Source organism: Nipponia nippon, unplaced genomic scaffold (genome assembly GCF_047370975.1).
Source record: "Nipponia nippon isolate SJK-2023a ecotype South Korea unplaced genomic scaffold, ASM4737097v1 scaffold_6, whole genome shotgun sequence".
NCBI lineage: Eukaryota > Metazoa > Chordata > Aves > Pelecaniformes > Threskiornithidae > Nipponia > Nipponia nippon.
Genome location: NW_028262380.1, coordinates 26,966,530 through 26,992,848, shown reverse-complemented (window position 1 = coordinate 26,992,848; position 26,319 = coordinate 26,966,530). Strand labels below are relative to the sequence as shown.

The window sequence follows — 26,319 nt, the reverse complement described above, 5'->3', positions numbered from 1 at the left end:
TGCTCAATTGGGATGTAAAATAAGCTCCTATCACTTACAGACACTGAAAAGTGCATGGGTGTCTGGAGGATGGGAGATGCAGACGCTAGATTCGTAACCACATCCCGAGCAGAGTTCCCTTCTAGCTGCTTTGAAGCTTTGCTGCTCTCAGTTCTCATCCTAAACCGTTTCCCTTCAGGTAGTCCAGCCCTCCACCCATCTTCCCATGTGCGGTTCAAGGCAAAGCTGTCAATCTGGAACAGACGTACTTACTCTACAAGTGTTTCTTGTAATGAATCAAAGAACGAAGACTTGTTCTACCAGATATGTACAAATCAGGATTTCAACCCTGCTCTCCTGTAGCTTGGCCAACAATCCTCAACCACAAGAAAGCTTATACTTTAATCTCAGTTCAATCAGTGGATTTTTGAAGATGAAGGAGAGTGTTACTTGGATGTAGAAAAAAAAGTTTATTTTGTGCCAAACATGCAGGGAGTAGAAATGGACAAGTTTAAGCTAGCTAGTGAGAAATTAAAAGAAAGCCAAAATCTCTCCCCACCATCACCACTTCGCCCTGATCTTTTTAGTTGCCATCTTTTTTTTTTTTTGGTTGATCAGAGCAAAGCTATAATTAGAGCTGTAACAAGCCAATAATTTCTAAACGCTCATACAAAGATTGGTTAAATAAAGCGATGTTACTCACTGACAAATTAATCCCCCCACACTAAAAACTGCACAAATACTGTTTTAAAACAAAACATCTACTTTGTCAACTTCTGATTCAAAGAGCTAGAGGATACAACTTCTCAGCATTTGCAATGTGCCTAACTGTTCTGTATGAAGGAAAGAAAACACGACCTAATGGCTGACAAGTAGGACCGGGGCGAGGAGATGATTCTCATGTTATTGCTGGCATTGCCACTGACTGACCAGTTAGTCTTGGACCTGTTGCCCCAGTTTTTCCAGCTGCAATAAGAGACGTGCTTTACCTATTGCCTCTCTTAGCAGCACATTGCACCACAAACACCAGTGGGATATTTGCATCCTGCTTATAGGCCATATTTATCCTTTCTAGCCTTAAATCATAGGCAAAATTTCATAAGCTACTTTGAGTAAAGGTAAGTCTCTTGTAAAATCCCCCCCCCCCCCCAAATCTAAGTACTCTACCTATACACTACAGATGCAAGTATAGTTTCTTGATAATATTTTTCTTTACCATCCTTCCCACCTGCTGCAGCTTTTTGCATCTCATTTCATAGTAGATTTAGGCAGGAGTTAGATATGTTTCCCAGCCAGTCTCTGATTGCCAATCATTATTTGATTCACATATAGATGGGGTTCTTCTGTCAAAAAGACAACTGACACTGAGGTCTCACCCATAGGAAATGATCCCTGCACTTCTCTAGCTCCCCAAAAACCTCAATCACATTAGCATTTTAAGCGGTGCAACTTGACTAAACTGTTTTCCAAACTTCAGGCCAAAAGAGCTGTTGAAGTACAGCTGCACAGCATCTTCCCATATTGCAGACAACGCCTGAGGCCAGCCGGAGAGATTTAGAGCAGGGCTACAGAGCTTCAAAGGGAAGCCTGCCAGGCAGAGAGAAGACAGGACTAGCCCATTTGACAACTGAACTGAAACAGCAGGGGAGCAGCCGTAAGAGCGATGGAGGAGGAGGAGGAAGGGGCATGCAAAGAACAGGAAGAGAATCAGAAGAAGAGGACAGGAAGGCCAAAGGTAACGTATATATGAGAAGGAATACATACTTCACAAAAGAGACTCAGGGCAGAAAATGAATGAATAAAACACAAACTCAAACCACATCTCAGAGCAACTAGAGGGAAAAAAACCCTAGAAACAGCATCTCTTAACAGGCAGAGGAACTAGTGCCTGTGAATCTTATTCAAAGCCTGGGAAGGACATAGCTAACAAGACCTATATCAATAAAGAATACAAATAAAAGCAGTGAAAGCAAGTTTAGAAGAGGCTTTGAAAACATGCTCAATTTGTAAAAGTTCTCAAGGCAAAAGAAATGTAGTAATTTCTTCCACTCCAGACAGCTCTGCTTCTTCATCTCAGCTGCTTTTCTATCCCTGTTTCTGTCGTCTTCTCCTCCTCTCCTAAAAATTCAGTAGAGTTAAGCATCAGAGAAAAACTATAGCCCTGGTTTCTCCTTGTGGGAGGTGATACAGTGGCAGCTTCAGAATGCTTTCTTACATCCAAGAATGTGTAGCTTGGAAGCCCCATCCTGCTGGGGCAAAAAGTAAACCCCTTCTTCCCCTCTGGAGGGCTCACAGTGACAGCTAGTGATTCAGCATCCTACCCAGCAAGAGGCCACGTTTTATGAGGAGTGGGACAAGCCCAGGAGGCTCTTTTCTTTCCTAATTTGGATTCCCAACCTTCCTAGGAGGGGTTATACCTTCAGAGAGGAGTTTAGAATTTCAGACTCCACAGATGCAGGCTGACATCATTGTGTTAGTTGTCCAGAAACCAAAGTAAAATAGGTACTGGGAGAACGCTGAGTGAAGCAAGTCTAGCGTAGCTGCCCGCTTGTTGCAGTAAGGCCCCAGACCGACTGCATCCATATCGAGCTGCCTATAGCAGTGCTGGTCTGTGCCCCAACACACACAGTGAAGAAGCCAAGCATCAGTATCATGACCCATCTCTGCAACCTGGCATCTAAGCCCTTCCCATCCATGAACCAGGGCACTCCTGTATGCTCAATAGTTAAATTACTGCCCATGCCTTAGTCTAAGGCATGAGGACCGGGAAAATTAAAATGAAGCAGCTGGGTAAAGAGAAGCAAACATTTAGAAGGAGCAGAACCTGTAATCTTATCTTAGGGTGGCAAATTCCCTTCCAGCCACAGGCAGGTCTCCTTCTCTTTCCCTCCATCACGCTCAGCGCATTCCACTTGTTTCCCCATTTAAGATCTCCCTCAAAGCAGTCTCCTCTCCTTGCTCTGCCCTTGACATGCTTGACACAAATACAGAAAAGCTTGAATACACAAAAGCTTGAAGGTGAAGCACCAGGAGTAATTACAATGATTTGCACTACCCAGTCACATTATTGATGAAATCGGCAAGCTAGCAATATAAAATCCTTAGTTAGAGCAGAGAAACTCTGTCAATAGCACCATTTGGGTGCGCACTCATTCTCTCTAGAAGGCTTCATCATTAAGTGCACTCAAGCTTACAAACCAGGAGGTATTCTGCGAATATCAGTCACAAGGAATCCGAGAATTCAAACTCTTCTGCCTCCTTTGCCAATATCACCACAAGGGCTAAGACACTGGAAGCAGAAACCAGACACACAAAAATCTGTGTTCAGCTGGCCACATCACCCTCAAAGCTGTAGAAAGGGAAGGATGAGAGAGCATCAAACAGGTACAAACACACCCAAGCCCTAACAGTCGCTTCTGTTGCTGGATTTCCTCTCAACTCTTCCACAGCTATACTGGTCTGGAAATCCTAAACAAGGAGACAGTAACAGTTTCATTCAGCTACTTTTCTGATCACCATTGTGCTTCTAATCTAGAGCAAGCTGAGGCTCTTCTCTGTCCGCCAAACATTCCCATTACCAGCTCTCCCATATCAGACACAACGCTTACCTGGTTTTTCCTTTACAGCCAATTCATTCTGACAGGAGCAGCCTCTGCTCTGCCATCCCTGCCTGCTTTCCTCCAAATCATTCACTTTTGACTCTATACCAGTTCCCTCTGACAGGATCAAGTCTGTGCTCACAGCGCATCCCAGCTCCCATGCTTGCTGCAGGCTCCGTGGCTTGGTTGTCCACAGCCAGAGACCGGCATGAAGCAGGGGAGTAAGATAAGACACAAGCCCTTTGGCACGAATGAACCATCACTCCCGGGGACAGATCCCTGCCCGCTCCGTTATCCATCTGGCCAATGCTTGGATGAAATCTGAGATGAAAGCACAAAATTATCATACTCCAACTCTCACCACATCTCCGATTCTCTTTGGTGTTACACAGAAAAGAACGGCGAGAATTCCCTCTCCTGCCACTTGTTTGCAACCCTTTTACATGCTTTATTTCCAGTCTGGTCCTTATTTCTTGTTTTGTTTTTACTATCTACTTTTATTACAGTTTTGTAGTATCTAGATTCCTGCTGTGATATGCTCTAGTTTTATTCCTGCTTTTTTCCATCTGGGGAAGAGGGGGAGAGAAAGATGAAAAGGTAAAATTAATTTGTTTCCTTGATAAGGCAGTTAAGAAGCACGTTGTCCCCTCTGAGCATTTCAATAGCTTATCCCCTTTTCTAATGTTTCTGAGAGGAGAATGAAAGCTGAATGCTCAAAACTGCCAGCACATCCACATCCTCTTCTTTGAAAATTGAAAACTGAGACTAATTATAATGGCTTGCACAGTCCAGTTATGTTGCTGATCTAATCAGCTAACATCAGGAGAAGCGCTGAATAAATCTGCACAATGGCTGGGACACAGAGTCAATTTCTCCCTGGCCCAGCACATTTAAAGCATGCTTATCAGCTGCATGACATCCAAAAAAAAGACGCTGGCTGCAAAAAGTTTTTTGAATCTTCCCCTCTCATTTCTCTATCCACATCCCAAAGGAAGAAGCCTTTAATTTACAAAATATATTTTTTTTTCCTGGTCCAGGCACACCCTCTTGAAATAAAGCAAACATAAGCACTCGGGTTTCATTAGTTAGTGATTAAATATGTTATGAGACAGAAAATTGGCAGAGAAAGTAAGGCTGGTTTGTTCGTGTTGGTCTTACTGTTGGCTCTTTGTGCACGCTCTGAGTGGCAGGCCTCTGTAAACTGAGCTCAACACTTGTGGGGTCCTTCTTCAACTCTGCCGGGGGCCTGTCCCCTCTGGCTACTCCGTCAAATTTCAGAGATCTGCTTGGCGAAGGAGTAAATATTACTGTTGTACACTCCTTATCCTTCTCTTCCACACCGTTGACATTTTCGCCATTCATGCTGACTTTTCCATCTACCTGTAGAATACAGTTAAATAAATATGCTGAGGCAATTAGCATTCAAAGGAATTTAGGAAATTAGGACTTCGACATGATATTACAATTGTTAACACAGTCTGTGCCATCAGTGAAGGACAGAGCCAAGCACACGCTTCATTCAACAGGCCAACATAGAAGAAAACCCTGTTTCAGGGGGGTCATAAACTAAATACAGACAGAAGATAATAATTTTTCTGGATTCCCTGGTTTCACACATTTCGTTCTCCCAGTAACATACAGACACCTTTTGTGTGCATCACAGATAAATGGATTTTAAAAGAACAACAAAAATTTATGTTAAATTTAGACCAAAACTGCTGGGTTTTGCATTGCTTCATGCAAGAGGCAAGCAGGTTCTCCAGGACTAATTATGCTGATGAACTGCTACGTACCCTGACGACCTCACCACAGTATTAGTAGACCGTGCTTTCTGAAGCACTGTCATGTGAACTTTGAAGGGTCAGGAGCAGCAGAGTTCATAACAGGGAAGCAAGGAACCAACAAATAAAACTGGGCATTCCACCTTCTCCATGAGACGATAAAATAAATAGTTGCTTTCCCAGAAAATGATTTTATGCAGTCTCCATGAAAAGGAGAACGCAGAAACAGTTTAACTACTTTGTTCTCAGGGTCAAGCTAGCTCCTTGGTGGGCATATATTCCCGCTAAGGAATCCTTAAGCAAGGAAGAAAATACAAAATAAGCTCTAGTTTCTTCCTCTGCTCTGACACAGCTTCCTCTCAGGACTTTAATACTTCGTAATTATGTTCTGAATGGAGGTGGCATGTAAACTCTTCCTTCAATTTGGAGGGCTGTTTGTAGAAGCCATGGTATACATGAAAAAAATCTTGCTACAAAAAACTCACAAGCCATTCACCATAAGAGGGCCCAGCTGCAGAGAGACCAGGAGAGGACCAGGTATCAGGAAACCATATTGCTCCTGCCTAGCTACAGCACAGATGTTTATAGGCTTGACAGCAAGGGTGAGTTTTAAATAGACTTGAAGCAGGGCTTTGCTACTCTGTGCACAGAGATCCTTCCTTGCAAAACAGTCATCATGGGAGACAATGCGAAGGTGAGGGAGTAAATATGGACAGAGTCTTCTCTGCTAATCATTGGACTTGGGGGAAAAATAGCATAGATCAGTGATTTCTTACAGAAGCTATCTGGGATATATATGGTGATTAGTCATTTCAGGTTTCTCTACAGGTACTGCATAAACAAAAAACACATGTAAAAACAAGCTCAGAGGGTAAGCCATTCCGCAGGGACTTTTCACTTATTTCACTGTTACTGAAAACTGATGCAACAAGTGTCAAAACTGCTTTATCGAACTGAAAAACAGTTCCAAGAAAACAAAGTTCTTCCCATCTCATCCTCCCTGCCCCACTCCTTATTTCACCATTTACTTATCTTCAGTACTTTACTTCTTGAATAAACAGCTTGGATACCTCAAGAGCGGCACTCCAACTTAGTATATGCCACCAGTGCTAAGCTGAGGGCAAACTCCTCTTGTTGACTTCTTGTATATGTGCATCTAGAGGTCTGTCCTCTGTCTGAGCGTGATTAACTAAGGGGCCGTCCCCGAGGTGCTGGGCATCCTCAGCTCTGACAGACATGCGGGGAGGCGAAGGCAGTTAGCACCTCGCGCGATCAGCTCCCAGGCAGAGGAGAAACAGCCCGGCTCTGCAAGCGGTTTCACCCCTTCTGACTGCTTTTCAGATGACAAGGTTCCCTCCCTTTCCTCGCTGCCAGCATCCACTCAACACAGTACCACTCTTAGGATTTATTTCCAAACGCAAGCGTGAGCAGACACTGAGCCCCAAGTCTTCTGGGACTGTGTGCTGGATTACCTACTAGAGAGGCAGGTCATGAAAGATCTCAGAAATAAAAACGCCAGGAAAACACTGGCAGGCCGCACCATACATTTTAGTGTCTCTGTTTAGACTAAGACATTCCTCTATTTATATTAGGGAGGAAAGCGAAATGTTTGAATGATCAGGACAGATGCCCTGGCTGCAGAGTTAAACAAACATACTCCTTCCTTCTGATCTGGAGCAAGTCAAGACATTGTCACCAGAGCCGAGAATCATCGACAGACTGGTGTTTCAAAGGAAAATTATGCTACAGTTACATGTGCTAGGGAACGATTCCTACTGAGACAAATCACATTCTTCCACATCGAGTGAACAATATCTAGACAGACTTTTAGCAGTGGTTGGTGGGGGGTAGAAGCACCCACGGGTTAGTTTCTCCCCACGTCAACCATGTATGCATTAACGTGAAGGTGACACACACATATATCTTGGTCCTCTGAGGAAAAAAGTGACATGGATCAGAAAAAAACCAAAGATCCACGATTCACTGATGTCTAAAATGTAAACTCTAGGGGAATACCAACTGAGGTACAGGAGAAATAGGAACTCCCAGTTTCACATTTCAACTAGGAAACATGGTTGGGGGGGGTCCACAAGAGCTGGGACAGACTTAAAGAAATTACAGACATCACAACCCGCTTTTTCACTATCTATACAAAGCTGACTTATTTTTTAAAAAGTGAAGAACCAGAATATAAATGGTAGCAATGCTACTGGGACATCAGCAGGACTGCAGAGACCCCTGCATCCCACTAGCAAAGCATCAGATAGCAATGGCAGATACAAGGGGACCCGAACTCTACAAGCTGGGGGCACCCATGCTAGTAGGCTTCACACTGCTTACAACAAGGCTACAACGACACTTGGGGAAGCTCCAGTTTTGGTACAGGCACTGTGAGAAGCAGCTTTCTTCAAACTTGACTTATTCTGGCCTGTTCTCTCTAACACATCCCAGTTCTTTGCTTTCTCCATCATTGGTTCAGTATCTTACTCCCATTCTCCACACCTACCCAGTCCAAAGATACACTCCTCAGGTTTCCTGTCCCAGTTTCAGTCTCTTCTCCTATCCTCTTTCCCCACAATCTCATAGCTGGCTCCTTACTGCAGGCAGCCCCGCTTTCATCCAAGCTCTCTTACTTCTTTTATTCTCATGACCTTTGCACAGTTCCTGCAACCCAGTGCAGTCACTCCCCCTCTCTCACCAGCAATCCCCAGTTACACCGCTGCTCCAGTACCAATCTGTTTCCCTAAACCTGCATGGAGAGCCTATATCCCCCTCTTTATGCCAGCAAAGCAGCCTTCCCTGTTCATCCCTGGTGAGAAGCATGTTTAGGACAGAGAGTATCTTTGGGCAAGCTGGCTCTTGACTCTGAAGGAGTAGGGATGCTCCACACTGAATACATGCACACTGCAGTGTTTCAAAGGCTTACGAGTTGGCTGAATGGGACAGACTTGTTTGGGTATGGCAAAAATCAGACCCCTGACACAAAAGCCAGTTCAGGCCTTGCTCCAAAAGTCAAGGCCTCCACACTCTGTGCCCCTTCCCTTTTGTTCAAAAACAAAAAAACATGAAAATGTACTCTTTCCTAACCTCTTTCTCAGAAAATGTCTTGCTTTTTTTCTTAGAGGTCCCCCTTTCCCTGTCTTTCCCCAAACAAATTTAGCCTGAGGAAAAACGATCAGCGCAAATATTCCAGTCTGAACAGGTCAAGTTTCTAAGAAGGTTGGTAACCAAGAAGAGACCACTAGACTGGGCAGCACAGAGCATGAAGCTGAGTTTTATAACATCAGAATGCTGCAACCATTTTCTACTTAATTGCATTAAACATTTATACGTTCAGATGATTTAGTCAGGATCTCTTTGCCTCCTGATCGACTTCGGAGAGCGCAACATATCCTACCTTAAAGTTCTTTAAAACTTCCTGTGTATTTTTGGGTTGCGAGTAAGGCTTGGGTGTCAGCATAGGCACAGCCTTGGAGACAACACTTTTGCTGGGAGATGTGCGGCCCGTCGAACCGCTGGGCTCTAGTTCAGCGGTGGGAACAATAGTTGCTTCAATGGTGGCAGTGAATTTTGGAGCAGGCAGCGACTGTTGCCTTAAGTATCTCAGAGGATTTGGGTCTTTCAGTGGGGAATCTGGCTCCACTGAATGGCTTCTCTCCAGAATTTTTGGCATCTGCAAACGCTCAAGGACAGCTTCACTGATAGTGAATCTTTCGATGTACTGCTGGAGGATGGTCTCAGCCTCCTCCTGTGACTTTGCGTTCTTGTATGCCTCATGAAGTTCCCGCTCTCTTCTCTCTCTGCAAGGGAAACAACACAAGAGAGACCATCGCATTAAAAGTAACACTGGAAATCACTCCTATTTCCTCTGCTCCATCAACTACCTTCCCTCTCCCTCACCCCAGGCCTGCAGGCATGGCTGCCCGCAGTTACGTATCACCTATGGAGCACACAGCATTTTCAGACATGCCGCTGCACTTCAGTAAAAGAACGTACTTCTCTTCCACAATTTCTCGGTAGGTTTTGATGCTTTTTCTGCGCTCATTCGTTCCGTCTCCAGACAATAACCTTTCCATTTTCTTTCTCTCAGCTTCTTTTTTAATTAAATCCTGTGAAGCACTCCTTCGACGACTCTTCCACCGAGCCAGGTCCTGTGAGAGAAGGCAGGCACCTGAATGCAGAGTTGCAAATAGCTAAAAACTGGCCACAGAAACCAATGAATCCAGCTAGCTGCTTTGCAATGCTTGTTCCTGGTGGTGGACCAGGCTCCCATCACCGCAGGCAGCGATGTTTATTTTAAAGAGTAAAGGAGATTATACCTTAAAATGAAGATGTTGCCTGACTGATTTTTCTCCTAACAGCAGTAGTGAGTCTAGTAAGGATTTCACAGCTCCACTGGTATATTTTCTTTTTGGCTTTGTAGTGTTGCAGAAGCACGCTAGGTAATAACATCAGGAAATTTAGCCTTAAAAGACGAGTCAGGGCAGTCATTTTCACTTGGGCCAACATTAGGGACAAAACCTGATTTCCCAGGAAGATGAAATAGAAAAATCATGTTTGGTGAAGAATTTTAATAATTAGATGTGCGGGAGGCAGGAGTTCACTGAAGGAAGGGACATCGTTGTTTCACCATACACTACAGCCGCACTGACAGTCTGCCTTGGAGAGCTGATAGTCCCATACTTTGCCCATGCAATCAGCCAACTACATGCAAGCATGGTTGATCCATGCTTCTTTTTTTGACAGAAAAATCCAGTGCAGCATCCAAACTTAAAATTCTTCATCATGGGCACCCTCCAATAATTTGGCCCCAGATCTGAGCAACACAGGTTAGGGACTAAAGCGGCTCACAACTGGTTGGTGTGAGACACGACAGAGCAAAAAGCCTGTGGTTTGTATCCAGCTATATAGATATGGCCTTGTTGAAGTAATGATCTTATTCTTTTTGGAATGTGCCTGCCCAAAATTGTACGGAAGATCCACCAATTCTGGTTCTTTACCTTTCTTGCAAAACCAGCCTGACACTAAACCAGAGAGTCACAGGAGATACCTGTTACAGGCACCCATGTCTTGCATCCTGCTTGGGTTATGAATTCACAAGTCCTGAAGGGTACAGAGACAAGATCTATTTCCCAGTAGAAGTATTACAGTAAAGAAGTTTCCTAAGCTGCAGAATTTCTTTGCAGCCCACTAGTAAAGGAACAAAATTTTACATGTAAAAAATAACCTCTGCAGAACTTCTGCAAAGAAAAATAACTTCCTAGGAAACCGTAGGGGCACATTTGTCATTAACTTTACAACATCAGGAGATTACTATACAGATCATATTTCATGCATTCTAACAAATTCTGGTTTTAATAAAAAACAGTGATTCTGTACACATACTCAGTTCAGAGGCTATTTCATTAATTACATGGTTTTCCAAATATTTTAATTGCATTTTTATTGGTAAACAGCAGAAGGTACTGGAAGCATAACTTATTTTATTAAAACCAGGAACAAACCTTGTCACTTTTAATTTAGCTTAAAACCACAAATTATTGACGTTACACTCAAGGGAATGCTCATTAAAGTATTTCTTCACATGACCTACATATATCAGTCTATAATCCGCTTCTTGAAACATAGGCCTTTCATTTTCCTCTGTTACTAATTATTCTCGTTGAAGTACCAAAGCATTTCTTTATTCAGCTACTCCCACTATTGCTTATTGTTTGGAAATTAGTTTTTCATTAGCAAATTTCATAACAGAAGCCCTCCTCCTCTTTTTGTAAATAAAAACCAGACATGTTTATCTTTTCCAGCTCTGATGCTTTAGAATAACAATAATTAAAAAAAGCCATAAAACTGTTAATTGTTGGCAAATTTACAGCATGGGCACATAAAAAAATAACTGACCATGAATGCGGTGTCATCTCCATAAAGCCCTTTGAATGCCAAGGACATTCCAGTAAGGGCATTTTTAGTGGCTCTTCAGAACTTTTAGTTCAGTGCAGAAGGTGCTGAGGGCCTGGAAAACTTACACACTTTAGCTCAGAGGATTTTCCATTCAACAGCAAAGAGTTCTCAAACCTCTTGAATGCCTTTAGACTCATTCTTATCTATGCTGGGAAATTACGGCTTCCCACACATACAGACCTCTCAGCTGAAATTCTTCATTGTTCTGCTACAAAAAGTTTTTTCTTAGTTGTATATACTGTTCTTTTTTGGACTTTCCCTTGAATTTTCTATCAAAAACCTCTTGGAGATGTTTCACAGTAGCTGTCCTTATAATAGGAAATTACTGTACTAGCTGCTTGAAGAGATGTGGGGTTTTGGGAGTTTTTTTGGGGTTTGTTTTGTTTTGTTTTAAATTAAAAAAATATGCCCCAAATTCCTCATTCAAAATCAGTCTTTAGGAATGAACAGGATTGATACTAAAAATCCTGATACTAACTTACCGGCAAATCATGCTCTTCTGTCCTTACTAATTGGCTGAAGATAATGCCAAATGTCAAGACAGCTTAAAAAAAACATTGAGGAAAGAGGGTTTGGAAAGGACTTGTAACCCAAGCAGGGTGTAGCTAACTTCAAGGGTAATTTGTTTGCTTGGACAAGATGGAAAATGTTAGCATTTTCCGTATCTATGCGAATTTATTAAAGCCAAGTCTAACCTATTTATTCACTGTCCTGCTTAGTCTTGTATTTTGTCACTTTGGGTGTTTACTAATTACAGGAGTTAGAGAAATCATCAGTCAGAAGCTGTTCTGCTTCCATTTTTACTTAATCATGGTTTAATTACATTTTTTTAAAAAGCAAAATACATGATACATAGGCAGAGGCACCAGAAGACCTTGTATTCTGTAATTTACATCAAATTATGAACTTCTGTGCTTTTAGCAACAATCCACTGGGGGGGGGGAAGCTCCTGATTATTTTAGTGCTAGAGAACAACTGTAGTTTAGCAGGTTGCACTTTTTTGCCTCAATGCCAGCACTGCAGACAATGTTGCATACTCACGTCTTGCCATCTGGTCTCATCCTCTTTCAGCTGGTTGTGTACGTTCTGCAGTTTCTCATGGCGAGCTTTGCTATGAGGCTGAGTCACAGCTTCTTCTTCACATCTCATGTCAAACATGCTCATGCTCCTAAACAAGGGGGAAATAAGTAGTAGTGCAGCGTTATTTAGAGGCTTGTATTTCTTCAGGTTGTTAGAGCTAAAGCCACATGAGGGTGCTACAGCAGAATCAGACACCTGCACCGTTATGAAGCTCCCAAAAGCAGCGGTCCCCTAGAAGGACCAGTTAGCATCCCTATGGCTCCCCACACAGTACTTCAGGCACTGTACTCCTCAACTTTCTCTTGTTTTTGTTAGTTGACTGCAACTTTGCCTCTCACTAAGAGGCATTACTAACATTACAACTCCATCAATAGCTCTTATTGAAATCATTCTATTCAGAGCAGAGTTCAGAACATTTTACTTTCTGAAGATTTGTTTCCCAGTGAGTTTTCAAGACCCCTCCAATTAACACCGCAGACAGAAGTTTCCATTTCAGTGTAAAACAAGAGAGGCTTGAGAAGTATATTAGGGGCAGCATGGCTGGCTAAATGCTATTGCTACAAAACCAGGGAGAGCCTGCCCAGAGAAGTACACGCAGTGCAAACAGCATGGTACTTCCTCCTCTCCCTCCCTGCCTCCAAGAAACTCAGTGCTATCAGCACCGACTTATTAATACAGCTAACCTAACAAGGAAAAGCTGACGTTAAGGACAAAACAGTTTCTTTCTACACATTCTATTTCTGTCCCTGACCTTTGGAGAGTTAAAGGGAAAAAAGGTCATGGTTTGATATTATACATCTATTCATATTATATAAAGACCTTCACATGAAGATAACGTACTTACTACTCCCCCCCTACTACCTATTATTAGTAAAACATGACGTCAGTTGTGCCATTAAAAGCAAAAAAAAAAAAAAAAAAAAAAAGCCATGCAGTTCCACATGAAGTGATTTCACAGCAGTCTTCAAATGGTCATCTGGAGCTTTAGGTGAGCCAACAAGCCAACTAGCAGGAGAAGCACCCAAGGAGGATAAAATTGCAGGTGACTGCATCCACAGTAATCAAAGTGAGTAGACATGGAAAGCTGTGCATATATCTATTTAGCCAACACTTGTATTCAGGCAAGCAAAGATGAAAACAAACCACTCTCAAGGGAAAACTGAAACGTCTGGGCAGCGGATGAAAAAGGACATGCACAGATCCCATCCTGTTAGTAAGTATTTACTCAGAAACGAAGGACAGAATACACATCCTATTGCCTTTAAGCATGAACAGTGAGGTTAGCATATTACCGTGCCTCACCCCTTAAACAGAGTGCTGAGGGGTACGCTACTTTGGGTTTCTCTGTGGGTAGTTTAAGGGTTGCACTGCTCAGGATTAGATTGGAGCCCTCCTAAATCACAGAACCTAAAGAGATGGCAAGTTTTGTTGTTTTTAAAACTAAAGGCATATAATCTGCTATGGAATATTCAAGTATCAGTCATACTTTGCAGACTGGTGAGGTAGGCTGGGAGATGCATAACTTGTAATAAAGCCACCTTAAAGGGTTTATTTCAGTTTAAGAGCTTTTGCAACTCACACTAAGAAAAGCCTTTAGCGTTAAGTATTTGCCACCTTGTGCCTACTGGGTCAAACTGGTTGTGTAGCTCCTTTCTTGTACCCTTCCCTCATGCCAGAGAATTTTTCATTCACATACAGTAGAAGAAAACAGAAGACCTGAAATGGTGGTACCTGGTTCTAGTAGAGTGCACGAGTACTCACCCTCTGCCATTTGGGATAGGAAAATAAAAATACTTTCTACCAAGAGTCCCCTGATGTCCTGATGAAAGGCTAGTATTTATTCCCTGCTTTCACTTGGGTCTCTCAGGGTGCGCAGAGACAACAAAACCAAAGGTTTTATGGCTATTAACAAAGCAATAAAAAAGGTACTCTAGCAAAGGCTTCAGCCTAGGCCAGGAACCAAACTATACACTACAACCCCACGTGTGCCTTCTACTCTAGTTGTCACCTCCTGTGCTGGGCCTTCACTGCCATGGATAAGCAACCAGGTAGGTTCAAACATCAACTCTGCAGCAACACGTTGTTGCACAAACCTATCTTCCCAAGAGAGCAATCTGAAGGAGTCACATCTCAAAGCACTGTGCTCTGCTCTGACCAACATGTAGTTGGTCTCTCATTAAGGAGAACCATGTACTTTCCTGAATACATTGACAAGGCCAAATGAAAGGTCTACTTTGACTTCTCTGCCTGACAAGTTCATCCTTAGAAAAGAATCACAGAGGCCAAAACTCTGAGCTTCTGCCAAAAGACACTTTCACTGTGAGTCCCACATCATTTCGTCTTATTTCTTTCTTATATAAACTACATATGGCTCCAGCCCATCACTAGCACCTGCATGAACAGAACTACTCCTTCCTTCAACCATGTGCTGGGCCAGCAGGCACACAGCATGCAAGTAGATGGAGGAGATGTAACTCTACTGAATTGAATTCATGTTCATGATTTTTCTGCCATTAGCAAAGCTCTGGGGATTGTATCCAAACTCTGTCTGGCAGCAAGAAAGGCCTTTCTGCTGACCACTGTACCAGACCTGCTGTTCCAACGAAGACCTGGGAAAAACCACTGTGCAGACCAACAGTGTATTTTGGAGGGCCTGATCTTTGGGATGAGTTACGCTACTTTATTCTCACAAATTACAGTCGTTCTTGTCAGTGATATCATGCAGCAATTCTTTTTTTTTTTTTAAACAGGCCTGAACAAGTGTTGGATAAAAAAAGTCCTCAAGGATTTGAGTGTTCAGACTATTTAATTTGAAAGTGAGAAATAAGGTAATAAACTTCTTTTTATGAGAATATGTTAAAAATCCTTATGCAAGGCATTTATTATGTGGCTGCATTACCATTTTACAGGCATACTAAGACTTAAGAAACCCCAACAAAACATAAAAAGTGACAGGCTGGCTAAAGAATCAGACTCTAGTAAACAAATACTCAAAAATCTCAGCTCACTATTATTTGCTTGTCAGGCCTAAAGTATAAAGCATAAGCCTAAACTCACACTGGACTGTCACACTACCACCAGAATTCAGCCCCATCTCTTTGGGAGATGGGAATGGGGCTGATCAGCAGCAACACACGAAGCACTGCCTTTTCTGGATCTTGAGACAGACCAGGGTTGATGACAGTATCTAGCGTTCACTAACCACTGAAGGGAACTTTGTCACTCTAATAAAGGAGTTTCTAGTTTTGCTGCTGGAATAAACAGCATCTACTCTAAGACTGAATTCAAGTTACAGAGTTTTTAAAGGAGACTTGACAAACATTTTGGAAGCATTTTAAATGTCAGTTCAATTTATTTTTCCTACTTGAGAGCCAAATTATTAGATTCTTCATAAGTACTTCAGTCTTCAGAAGGAAAAACCACAATCTTATGTTTATAAGAACTTAAAAGACAGTTTAGGAAAATAGTTGCTCAAACTGTGGCACATCTGGAAAGGATGACAATGAGGCTTAAACATTTATTGTTTTGCCTTTTAAACCAAAATCAGAATCAATGTGGAATAAACAACATGATTTATTAATTTTTGCTACTCTCATATTATACAACCAAAGGCATTGCAATGCCTCTTTGAAGGCATCTCCATGTACCTTCTCTCATGTTTGCATTTAATAGAGACATGCAAAAATGCGGGAAAACACAAATGAACCAATCAATCAGATAGGTACGCTTTCTGAAATGGCAGGGAAGTCTCCATTGTTACATATAACACCCCTGTGTTGTTATGCTCTTTTTATCTCATCTCTTCACTTGATTGAAGAGATTTCTGCTGCCTGAAAATGACTGCGTTTACTCTGTGGTCAGGCTTTGCTCAGCATTAAGGTATTACAGATCTCGTAAAGAATATTCAGTCCACGATTCTAGCCTTTATCATTAGAGAAAAGGGTGAAAAATTATATATGAGTCTCTGTATATAGTTGTTACAAAAAAACCCTTCATGCTGTTTCTAGTTTGTGATTTAATCTGGGCGACAGAGAAGGTCATGCGCATTTCTCTGAACAGAAGGATATTAAGGACATTATTATGTGGGTAGTTCCCAACTATTTCTTTGCTTTTAAATGCCTGCACTTTGTAAGAATAGCTAATACTTTCACAGAGCTTTCTAAATGACATTGCATACTATTCTGATCTACAGTTTACATGCATACACACACAATTAAAATATGTTTGAGTGCAATAAATGTCACAGTCCTACTCCTTCTGCCAGAAGTAAAGCATCGAAGTGAAGAGCTTAAAAAAATGAAGTTTAGTAACCTTATTAAATTAAATCCAACCTGGAAGGAATTCAAGAATAAGTTTTTAAAAGTCAATAAAGGAATAGCTGAAGATATATTTTCCTGGTAATTATTCTAAAGATCACAATGGATTTTATTTTACTTTGGGATTTCTGTTTTCTTCCTGTATAGGTCATACTTCATTTTTTTGCTCAACACCCAGCCCAGATTCAAACCAACTCACTTTACCTGTAGCTGATTAGAGGCAATGGAAATTCAGAAGAAAAAGAAAAAGAAAAAGAAAAAGAAAAAGAAAAAGAAAAAGAAAAAGAAAAAGAAAAAGAAAAAGAAAAAGAAAAAGAAAAAGAAAAAGAAAAAGAAAAAGAAAAAGAAAAAGAAAAAGAAAAAGAAAAAGAAAAAGAAAAAGAAAAAGAAAGGAAAGGAGAGAAAAAGAAAGGAAAGGAAAGGAAAGGAAAGGAAAGGAAAGGAAAGGAAAGGAAAGGAAAGGAAAGGAAAGGAAAGGAAAGGAAAGGAAAGGAGAGGAAAGGAAAGGAAAGGAAAGGAAAGGAAAGGAAAGGAAAGGAAAGGAAAGGAAAGGAAAGGAAAGGAAAGGAAAGGAAAGGAAAGGAAAGGAAAGGAAAGGAAAGGAAAGGAAAGGAAAGGAAAGGAAAGGAAAGGAAAGGAAAGGAAAGGAAAGGAAAGGAAAGGAAAGGAAAGGAAAGGAAAGGAAAGGAAAGGAAAGGAAAGGAAAGGGAAAAGAAAAAGATACTTTAAGCAACAGCTGGACATTAGTGTTATGCTCAGTTTTTATGGGCTTTTATATAAAAATTATTTTTAGCTGCAATGTAAGCCATAGTGCATTCCATTTTTCAGTGCTTTTCTGAAAAATTTATTTGCTGGAACACTGCAAAATAATAATGAGGCATCAACTGCATTTTAAATTAGTAGAAAGACGGGAAAGCATGCAGTGTAAGTTGTTTAAAATAGAATCTTGTGAACACAAGACAACTTACTCTGCGTCATCAGACACAGCAGTTCTGGGGCCGAATCTACAAGACCAAATATAATATTAGAGTGTTGATAAATACATTAAGTAGTAATTGCAACTGGACCCATACCATTTGGGTAACTGTCACTTGACCATCCAACCTGTACTAGTAAAGCTGACCAAAAAAGAACCATACTGTTCAGGGATTATGTATTCAGCAAACAAGACTTACCTAACCATCCGGAGGTCAAACTACGTAAGACCACCACCCATCCCTCCCTGACCATATACTAATGCCCCCATTATAAAAATCTGCTGAAGTATACCTAAAATGGGTGTAGAAAATAGTTATTGAAAATAGACAATATATTAACATTTACATTAAGTGCCACACATGCGATGAATGGAGACAAAACTTAACAGTTACATTCCACAGCAGTGCTCAGAATCACCATTACTGAAGCACGGAAGAGACAAATATTATAGGCAGAAAGTGAGTCACAGGATTTCCTTTGGGGTCTTTTTTTTGGGGTGGGGGTAGCTGAAAAAAGGTACCGGTAATACACAAGTCAGTGTCATTCACTAAAGTAACAGTCTTGTTTAGAGCCATGCAAACCACATATTTGTATCTGGGATTTATCATAAATGAACATCAAGTACAAAAGTCGACACTGCAACATTTTCTAATCATGGAGAAGCAAGATACACATCTCTAAAAGAGCAGAGTCCAGTTGAACCTCTGCTATTCATAAACCTTTTTTGCAACTCAACAATATACTGTAATCAAATATTTCCTTTCAATTAGCTTTCATTTCAATATTTCAAAAGAAAATACATCACACAACTATTCCGTTTGTTTCTAAAAAGTGTATTACGGACATACAGTACTTTAGTCTGGACTGAAAACACACCAGGCAATGCACAATCTGAATTTTGAAGTGTGCACACAGGGGCATACAAGCTGCGTGATTCACACCATAGAGAGCTCACGTTTGCAGATGCTCATCCTTGGATGACAATGTTTCCGCTTTGTTTTCCTCAGGAACCTCCTGAAGCTTAGGTGTTTGACCAAGGTGGACTTCATTAAGGGTACCTTCACCCACTTGGGCAGTACAAATAGTATCATCTTGTCCTGCAGGAGGGAGATTGCATTTTTCCTGCCCTTGCTGTTGTTCTTGCGGTGGTTGTATTACAGCTTTTCCAGAGCTATTAATGCAGACTTGTGGACATTTTTCAGGCCTGAGTGAGCCAAACGCAGCAGCGCAAAGAGACATATTAAGCAACATTTGAAAAATCACATATACATAATGAAAAGTGTAACTGCAAGTTAACAACACCCCCCCCCCCCCCCCAACACAGATAGCCGACAGGTAACACGCTAAGTGAGGCAGGTGCACGAAACAACTTTAATAGAGAGTCAAATGCTTGTACTTCTATTCCTCTAAGTCAGAAACACAAACTGTCCTAGACACTGCCAAAGTATTAAGTACATATTTTAACTAAGCTATTCAACTTAAGGTCTTCTCAACACCAAACCACTGTTCAATTCTATGGTAGATGGCAGTTTTTCTTCTCCTGGCTGAGCTGTACACCAGTTTTTCCTCTGTGCATGCACAGGCGCAATGCACATCCTTCTCCTCATGTGCTTTGAAGAGGCTGATGAAAAAGAACCTTTCCACTCCTGCTTGCATGTGGCTCAACCAGCCAACGATAACTCTGTTCAAAGGCTTAAACCACCAACTTCCCCACATAGCCTCATGCATCTGAACAAAGGTGCTTAGAAAGACATCGAGCATTATCAGGAGGGATCTCAGGATCTCTAGATTTCCTGTTTGGAAGTCACTGGCACCAGCTAAGCCACAGACAAGCATCTAACCTACCATATCCAGCACCTCTATTTCTAGCTGGAACCATCTGTAATGATCAGCTCGTATTTAACCAGAAAGCTCTGCAAATGTAACACAATCTTGCTATGCATATCCATTTCCACACACTGTTAGAAATTTGCAGCTGTAGAGCTCTGCTCTGAGTCTTTACAGCACTCTACCAAAAGGGCCAGAAACCCTACACTGCCTTCTTTTGAGCAGAAAGAGTTGGCACAGAATCAAGGACAAGTACGGAAGAAACTGCTGCTGGGCCAAAAGCAACTCTTCCAGATCAAGAGATCTTAACAAACAGCCCACAGGGCCAGTTGCAAGGGAAAGAGAAGCACAACTTTCTTACCTCGTAGTTTTCTTCTCAGGTTCTCTAGCTGTGCCCTGCTTATTCTGCTGCTTTGAAAATGGCATGGGAAGGAACTGCTTAACACTGGGCCCAGGCTGTTTTAGGAAAGCTCCAGTTCTTCTGGCCAACATGTCATCCCTTTGTGGGTCTGGAAATTTCACTTTGTTTTCTGTTCCACTGCTCTGCTGCTGAGGAATTTCAAGCTGTTCTTGGCTCTCTTCTCGTGTGACAGTACTGCTCAGAGAGACAAGTGACACCGTTCCATGATAACGCTCGCTTGTGCAACCCAAAGGCAAGCAGCTGCTGAGGCAACGTGGGGTACTGTTACTCAAAACACAGTTGCAGAGTGATGGACAACTAGACATCTCTAGCTACAGTGCGGGGAGTGAGAGCAAGAAGAGCAATGTTGAATGCCACACTTATGTAGGTGATACATTAGAAGTTGGGGATTGCATAAAAATGTATGCGAGGAATTATTCACTTGGAAGCTAGCACAAAAGTCTGGACAAAGCACCACGGATTGCAAAAGAAATCCCCCCAAAAGATGAAAGACTGTTTCCATGCTGAACAGCAATTAACAACTGAAATACTTAAATATTATTAAAGAAAACAGACTGTTCTATGTTCATAGGATACATTCTTGTAAGTAATTTCATAAAACAGAAGACATGCCATGATGAATGAGTAAAACACATCTTTAAAGGCCACGTGAAGAATGGAACAACATTGCTGACTGATCCAAGCTAACACCACACACAAACCAGGCATGAGGCTCAGGGGGATATGTTTCTGTTCTCTGACCTTTCTGCTTCCCGTGGAGTCTTCAAATCCTTCTCACGAGCTACTGCCTCCCCTTGCCGCTGCTGCAGCAGATGAGGAGCTACTGACAGGGGAGGACAATGTATGGGAACGGGGCTAGTGGTACGCTTCTGAAAAGTTCCCATCCTTCTAACCAACATATCATCTCTCTCAATGTCTGGTAAATGCCCAAAGCACTCTTCCTCGGTGCTTTCTTGCCGCTTGTTCATATTGCACAGGGTTTGTTTCTCAGAGACGATGCCAAAAGCTGGGACAGGTGACAGCATTCTCCTGCAAGAGTCATCTGTACCTGACTTGGCTACCTCACTAGTGATGTGATCGAGAGGAGGGGTGAGATAGACAAAACATTCTCAGGTCAAGTGAAAGGTAAGAAAAGGAGTCCTCCAAGTCAGTTTGCAAATGTTTTATAAACACACAAACTTAACTGAATGAATTGCTTGCTAAAAGCATTCATTAAAAATTCTTGCTACAGCCACAGACTAAGAGATTAAAGAAAAGCCAAGTAAATGTAAGCTCTGTTAATATGTTAACTTCCCAGAGCTGTAAATTCTCCTCCAGATAAATGCCAGAAACACAGAGCACCGATACACCTTGGCTTCAGCACTACATCTTCAAAAAGAAAGTAAATCCATTAGGTTTGAAGAAAGCATTTTTTGAACATCAGTAAGGCCAGCAAGCTGAAGGACAAATTCCTACAGTGCTGAAAGCAGGCAAAGCAAAGCCACTGGAATTCAAGAAGCAGAGAAAGCTTGAACGACAGCTCAGACTCTGAGATACCGGTGATTTCACGGCTCATCAGAAATTCTGAGGCAAGCTCTCGGTAGACCTTTGCACAGCGTTGTTTTGCATAACCCTAAACATGTTAAGATACCGTGAAGGTGTCAGATGACTTCTGAACAAGGCCGTGCGCGTAAACAGCTCTTAGGTCTATGCTGCAGTCCACCCCCATGCAGATCAGCATCTGGCAAGAACAGGTCTCATTTCCAGCTCAGCAGCGCTTCCTAAGCCACACCAAATACCTGGACCCATTCTGTGGCTTAGATACTTCATCGCTGTGTTCAGCAAACCTGAGACTGCCAGCAGTGGTTGAAGGAGAGCTTTCAACACCAGAGTGACTCTCCACACCGTCTTTCTTGCTTTTCTCTTCTGTTCCACTCTTGGATGAAGCTCTGCCAATAACAAGCTTGTCCCATTTCTGTTGATCAATCTCAGTTACTGGCCCAAAACGCACAAACTTCTGCTTGGGGTTGCCAGCCTTTTTGTTTGCTCTGGCTTTGCGGACAGCAAAATCATCATGGGCTGCTGCTTTCACTGTGATTTCAGCTGGTGGCAGAGTGTCACTGGGACACGTGAAATCTTCTTCACTAGTATGAATGAGGAACAAAAGAATTGCCCCCAAATGAGACCCCAGAATAAAGCAAATTAAATGCTCCTAAGGTTTTGGAGGGTTTTTATTTTAAAATTCAAGGACACAGGTACAAAAAGATGTGGTATACCAAGGCCCAAATGGCAGATAAAATCTGAAAATACGGCAGACCTGTTGGGGAAACTCTGGGAGCACATCCATGGAAGCCCTTCCTTAGGGGAAGGAACGTAGCATACGGCCCATTCCAGGCTCAGTTCTTCACCCTAACACAGCCATAGTTCCCTTATCTGCTCACACATACCTGGGCCGTGCGTTGCATGGAACTGCGCAAGCACCAGCACACCCACCTTCTCACAGGGCAGTTCCAGTGGTGTGAAAGCACCAGAAAGGGCAATTCACTTATCCTGAACCACCGGGACTGAATCTTGATTTTAATAAATCACCTCAAAAGTAATGGAGAGAGTACTAATATCTTTGAGACGAAAAATGATTGAGTTTTGATGGTTTGTATTAGAGCTAAAATTACACACAGCGACCACATTGTTAGAAGAATGCCTGAACAGATGGCCACGTTTAATTGGAAAACGGCATGCGTGTAAACAGGAAGGCTAGGAGTTGTTATCCTTTCCTACTGGAGTCACAAATCACCTGCATACATTATAGCCCACTCCCATAGGGAAATAGCTTAGAATAACTGCTTTATACCGGTTCCCTTTGTGGAGGTTTAGTTTACAATAAGAGCATGTCTACACCATAAGATGAGGCTCCTGAAACTCCTGCTGCAGTGACAAACAGTGCTGGTGTATTTACTCAGCACTGGAGTACACTGCCATGCAGATATATTAGCTCAGGTCTCAAAAGCAGTATAGCCACATTAATGCAAAGAGATGCTGATCCTCAGTGAATACCCCCAAGGTATAACGCTCCAAGTACTGAAGACAGTTTGGTTAGCAGCAGCACAGTGCTACTGAGTCAGTGGTGCCACATGGGCCTTTGCGCTATTCACCTTAGAGCAGCTTCAAAGCAGGTTGATCCACAAGACAAGAGGGACCTTCCTAATATGACATTAAGAGTGTCTACTGGGGGAGCGCCCGTGAAACTACTATAATCGTTCTAAACGATGGACACGCGTTCACTTCATGATAGGTAGAGAGCATCTCTGTACAGATTTTGGATGACTCCTGAAAACCTAAACGGGTGAGGACTGGTTGTCATCAAGGCATTCTTCAAGTTTAAAACCACAAGCACACAGAGTGGATCGTGACATACTCAACATGCTTCCTAGGGTGCCAATCCTGTCCATAGGCAGAAACCATACCTGGGCTCCCCTGACAGTTTCAATCTTTTCCAGGTCTCCAGATCTGCTTTTGTTATAGAGGCATTCACAAAAATCACATCTTCTCGTAGCTGAGGAAGGGTACTTTGTGATTTCCGTTTAGCCAAATCATCTCTCTCGGTATCAGCCACTTTCACCTGCTGTTCCTCCTCTGACTCAGCCTTCTCAGTTTGCAGAAGTGGGTTCTCTTTGCTTGTCACTGTTTGCTTTGCTGATGCCATGTGCACCCGTCTTCTTCTAATTTAACGCACATTCAAGTTCAGCAAGAAAAGATATTTTGAGGGAGCAATGATAAATCAGTGTCAATAGAAGAGTTTCAGACCGCAAGAAGATAAAACTGAATTTATAAGCAGATTAATTTTAGGAAGTAAACATGGAATCATTTGAAGTTGAAACTTCTCGTCTATGCTACCCCGCTCAGGCATTACTGAGACCACTTCATCACATGACTTCTACTCCTAGCTCAAGCAAGAAAAATCTTTTAAGTTAGTACTGCATTCAGCGTTTCTGCAATAAGCTTTCTTGTAAATAGTTACAAATCTCTCATTTTCATATTATTAGCAAAGTGAATTCAAGTTTTGCTTGCAAACACACTACAGAATTTCTTTGATCTTAGACCCGTGTCAATAGCATTAGAATATTAAAATTTGGTTGTGGGCTCTTCAGATGCCCTGCCAAACTAGTCATTAGAAAATGTTTATATAATCACATTACCAGCAGCTGAAAGGCATATTTTGCATTACTGAAAAGAGCTACTGGATATTAAGAGAAGTTTTCTGAATGTATCCGTTAGCACAGTTAAGGTCCACTATAATGTGTACATAGTGGTTTTATCTAAGATCACTTCTCTTTGCACAAATAAAACAAATATACTTTTTTCCTGAAGATGTGTGCCTAGCAGATACGCGTGTTCAGCAACTTCTTAAAGGTCTGTATCACTGAACTGAAGACAGAAGAGATTTTCTAGGCTGAAACCTTGTAAGCCATGCTCCATTTCCAAAAACAATGCTATATAAAAAACATTAGGACTATGTGCAACACAATTCAGTGCAGTATAGCAGGTATGTATATTCAGCGCATTAACTAAAGACTAAGTCCATGTTTTCTGCAGGGTATTAAAAGAATGGCATTGCATTAAAAAAAAAAAAAAAGCCTCCAAAAATGTGCATTGAAAATGCTCAGCAAAAGAGCTGAGATGCAAAACATATCTTCTAAGTTTATCCTCCACTACTCATGCTCATGAGCTGTCTCATGAGCTTAGGTAACAAGTGTCTAGTCTTTGTTATTTACACTCAGTCAATTTAAGCTCCTGGTCCCAATACTGTAACAAAAAATTACAGTAAGTAATCTACATCTCTCTTTTTGTTCACTTTATGATAAACCATTTGCATTTACTTCACCCTGTAAGTTTTTTGTAGCCAAGACAGCTTTAGTCCTACACAGCAATAAGCCATGTGAAATTAAGCATTATAATAGAAAGAAAAAGACCGTAAGTGCACACCTTGCATGTTCCTGCTTTTCCATCTGCAATGGCTTTTTAACGTCTTCCAGTTTACCTTTATCTTTACTTGTATAGGGTCCAATTAAAAAGGAGTTAAACGGAACTATGTTTTTGGGTTGATTCATTCTGGCTCTCCGGGTGGCAAAGTCATCCTTTTCTAAATCAGGAACTCTGCTGGCTGCTTCATCTTCTGAACCAGAATCCCTCCCTTGGTAATGTATCATGAAGGGGTTGTCCCTGCGAAGGATGATGTCTGGGGTGCTTCCGTTGTCTTCACATGTTGGTTTTTTACTGACACAGAGCAAAATTAAAGAAAGCTCTTGATGCACCAGGGGAGGAGAAGGGAGTGGCAGCACTCATCTCCAGGTCATAAAGCAAGCACAGTTAATCAAATATGCTCCACGCTGCTGTTAGACTGGGCAAAGCCTTGTTATAAATAAGACTTATCATACACAGGTGACAAATCTGTAAGGACTTCACACAGAAAATCAGTAGCGTTGGATCTTTAGTTATTTTAGCTACAGCTAGAAGAACCAGTAAGAACTAGCTTAACATACTAGATGCAGTGAATGTAGTACTGTAAATGGCAGTATTGAACTTCTTGAACGCTTCAAACAAAGAAAGAGATTTGATGCAAATACCTAATCCTTGGCCAACATTGCTGAATCCTGAAACACCAGATATCTGGCACTTTTTCTTAATGGCTGTATGTTTTTTTAAGACCTGAGTAATCACTGAGGGTGCTTGCCCCAATATTCTTAACTGCTTTTCTTCTCACACACATCCATGCTTGATTCTTTCCCTGACTAACCTTCCCTTTCCCCCAGAATAAGCCCTCTATGCCAATGCTGACATACAGTAGCCACAACGATAGCACCAGTATGCCAATGATACTGACATGCTGGAACACACTGCCATCTGCCTTGGTCAGAAACGAGACTGATACCAACACAGCCTTGTTGTTACTGAAGATTACGACAATAAAGACCCTTGACAGCTGGCACCCAGAAAGATTAAGCTTATTGTAACTTGTAATGGTCAATACTCTTAAGCAAACTGAAACGACAGATGGTAAGAGCTATGCGACTCTCCCACTTAAAAATCAAATTGTATTTATTGATATTTTAGAAAGTTGGATATCAAGTAGTAGACTGTTCCATGCAGTACTCTTGTAGACTGCAAATATCTTGCATTTCCTCTTTCATATAGCACACCTTGCTACACAAAGGGAAAAAGAGGGTATCACAAAGGATTAAGCAGAGTGACAGTAAGAAAGCAAATCTAAAGAGCTCAGGGGTTGCTTTGAGTTTCTCTTCTGTTTAAGAAAACAGTTGTGCTATAATTAGCTGCTTTTCTAAAACATTTTAAAGCCCTGCAAGCCCACTATACATGCCACTTATTTTACGGCCCCAGCTGCC

At 41.8% G+C, this 26,319-nt stretch overlaps 1 protein-coding gene across 13 annotated transcripts in view; it reads right to left on the bottom strand.

The window, feature by feature from the left end:
* LIMCH1 (LIM and calponin homology domains 1) overlaps nt 1–26,319 on the bottom strand; it is a 185,994-nt gene that overhangs the window by 29,809 nt on the left and 129,866 nt on the right. For 6 of the 13 annotated variants that reach the window (XM_087736838.1, XM_087736840.1, XM_087736842.1 and 3 more), the window contains 11 exons: nt 24,902–25,192; nt 23,383–23,637; nt 21,718–22,062; nt 20,681–21,004; nt 19,880–20,179; nt 18,647–18,895; nt 17,682–17,717; nt 12,359–12,485; nt 9,356–9,510; nt 8,757–9,159; nt 4,737–4,958 (listed from right to left, as the gene is read on the bottom strand). In XM_087736838.1, the coding sequence (XP_087592964.1) occupies nt 4,737–4,958; nt 8,757–9,159; nt 9,356–9,510; nt 12,359–12,485; nt 17,682–17,717; nt 18,647–18,895; nt 19,880–20,179; nt 20,681–21,004; nt 21,718–22,062; nt 23,383–23,637; nt 24,902–25,192 (2,707 nt within the window). The remainder of the gene's footprint in view (nt 1–4,736; nt 4,959–8,756; nt 9,160–9,355; nt 9,511–12,358; nt 12,486–17,681; nt 17,718–18,646; nt 18,896–19,879; nt 20,180–20,680; nt 21,005–21,717; nt 22,063–23,382; nt 23,638–24,901; nt 25,193–26,319) is intronic. The other 7 variants (XM_087736841.1, XM_087736850.1, XM_087736848.1 and 4 more) reach the window with 5 other exon arrangements.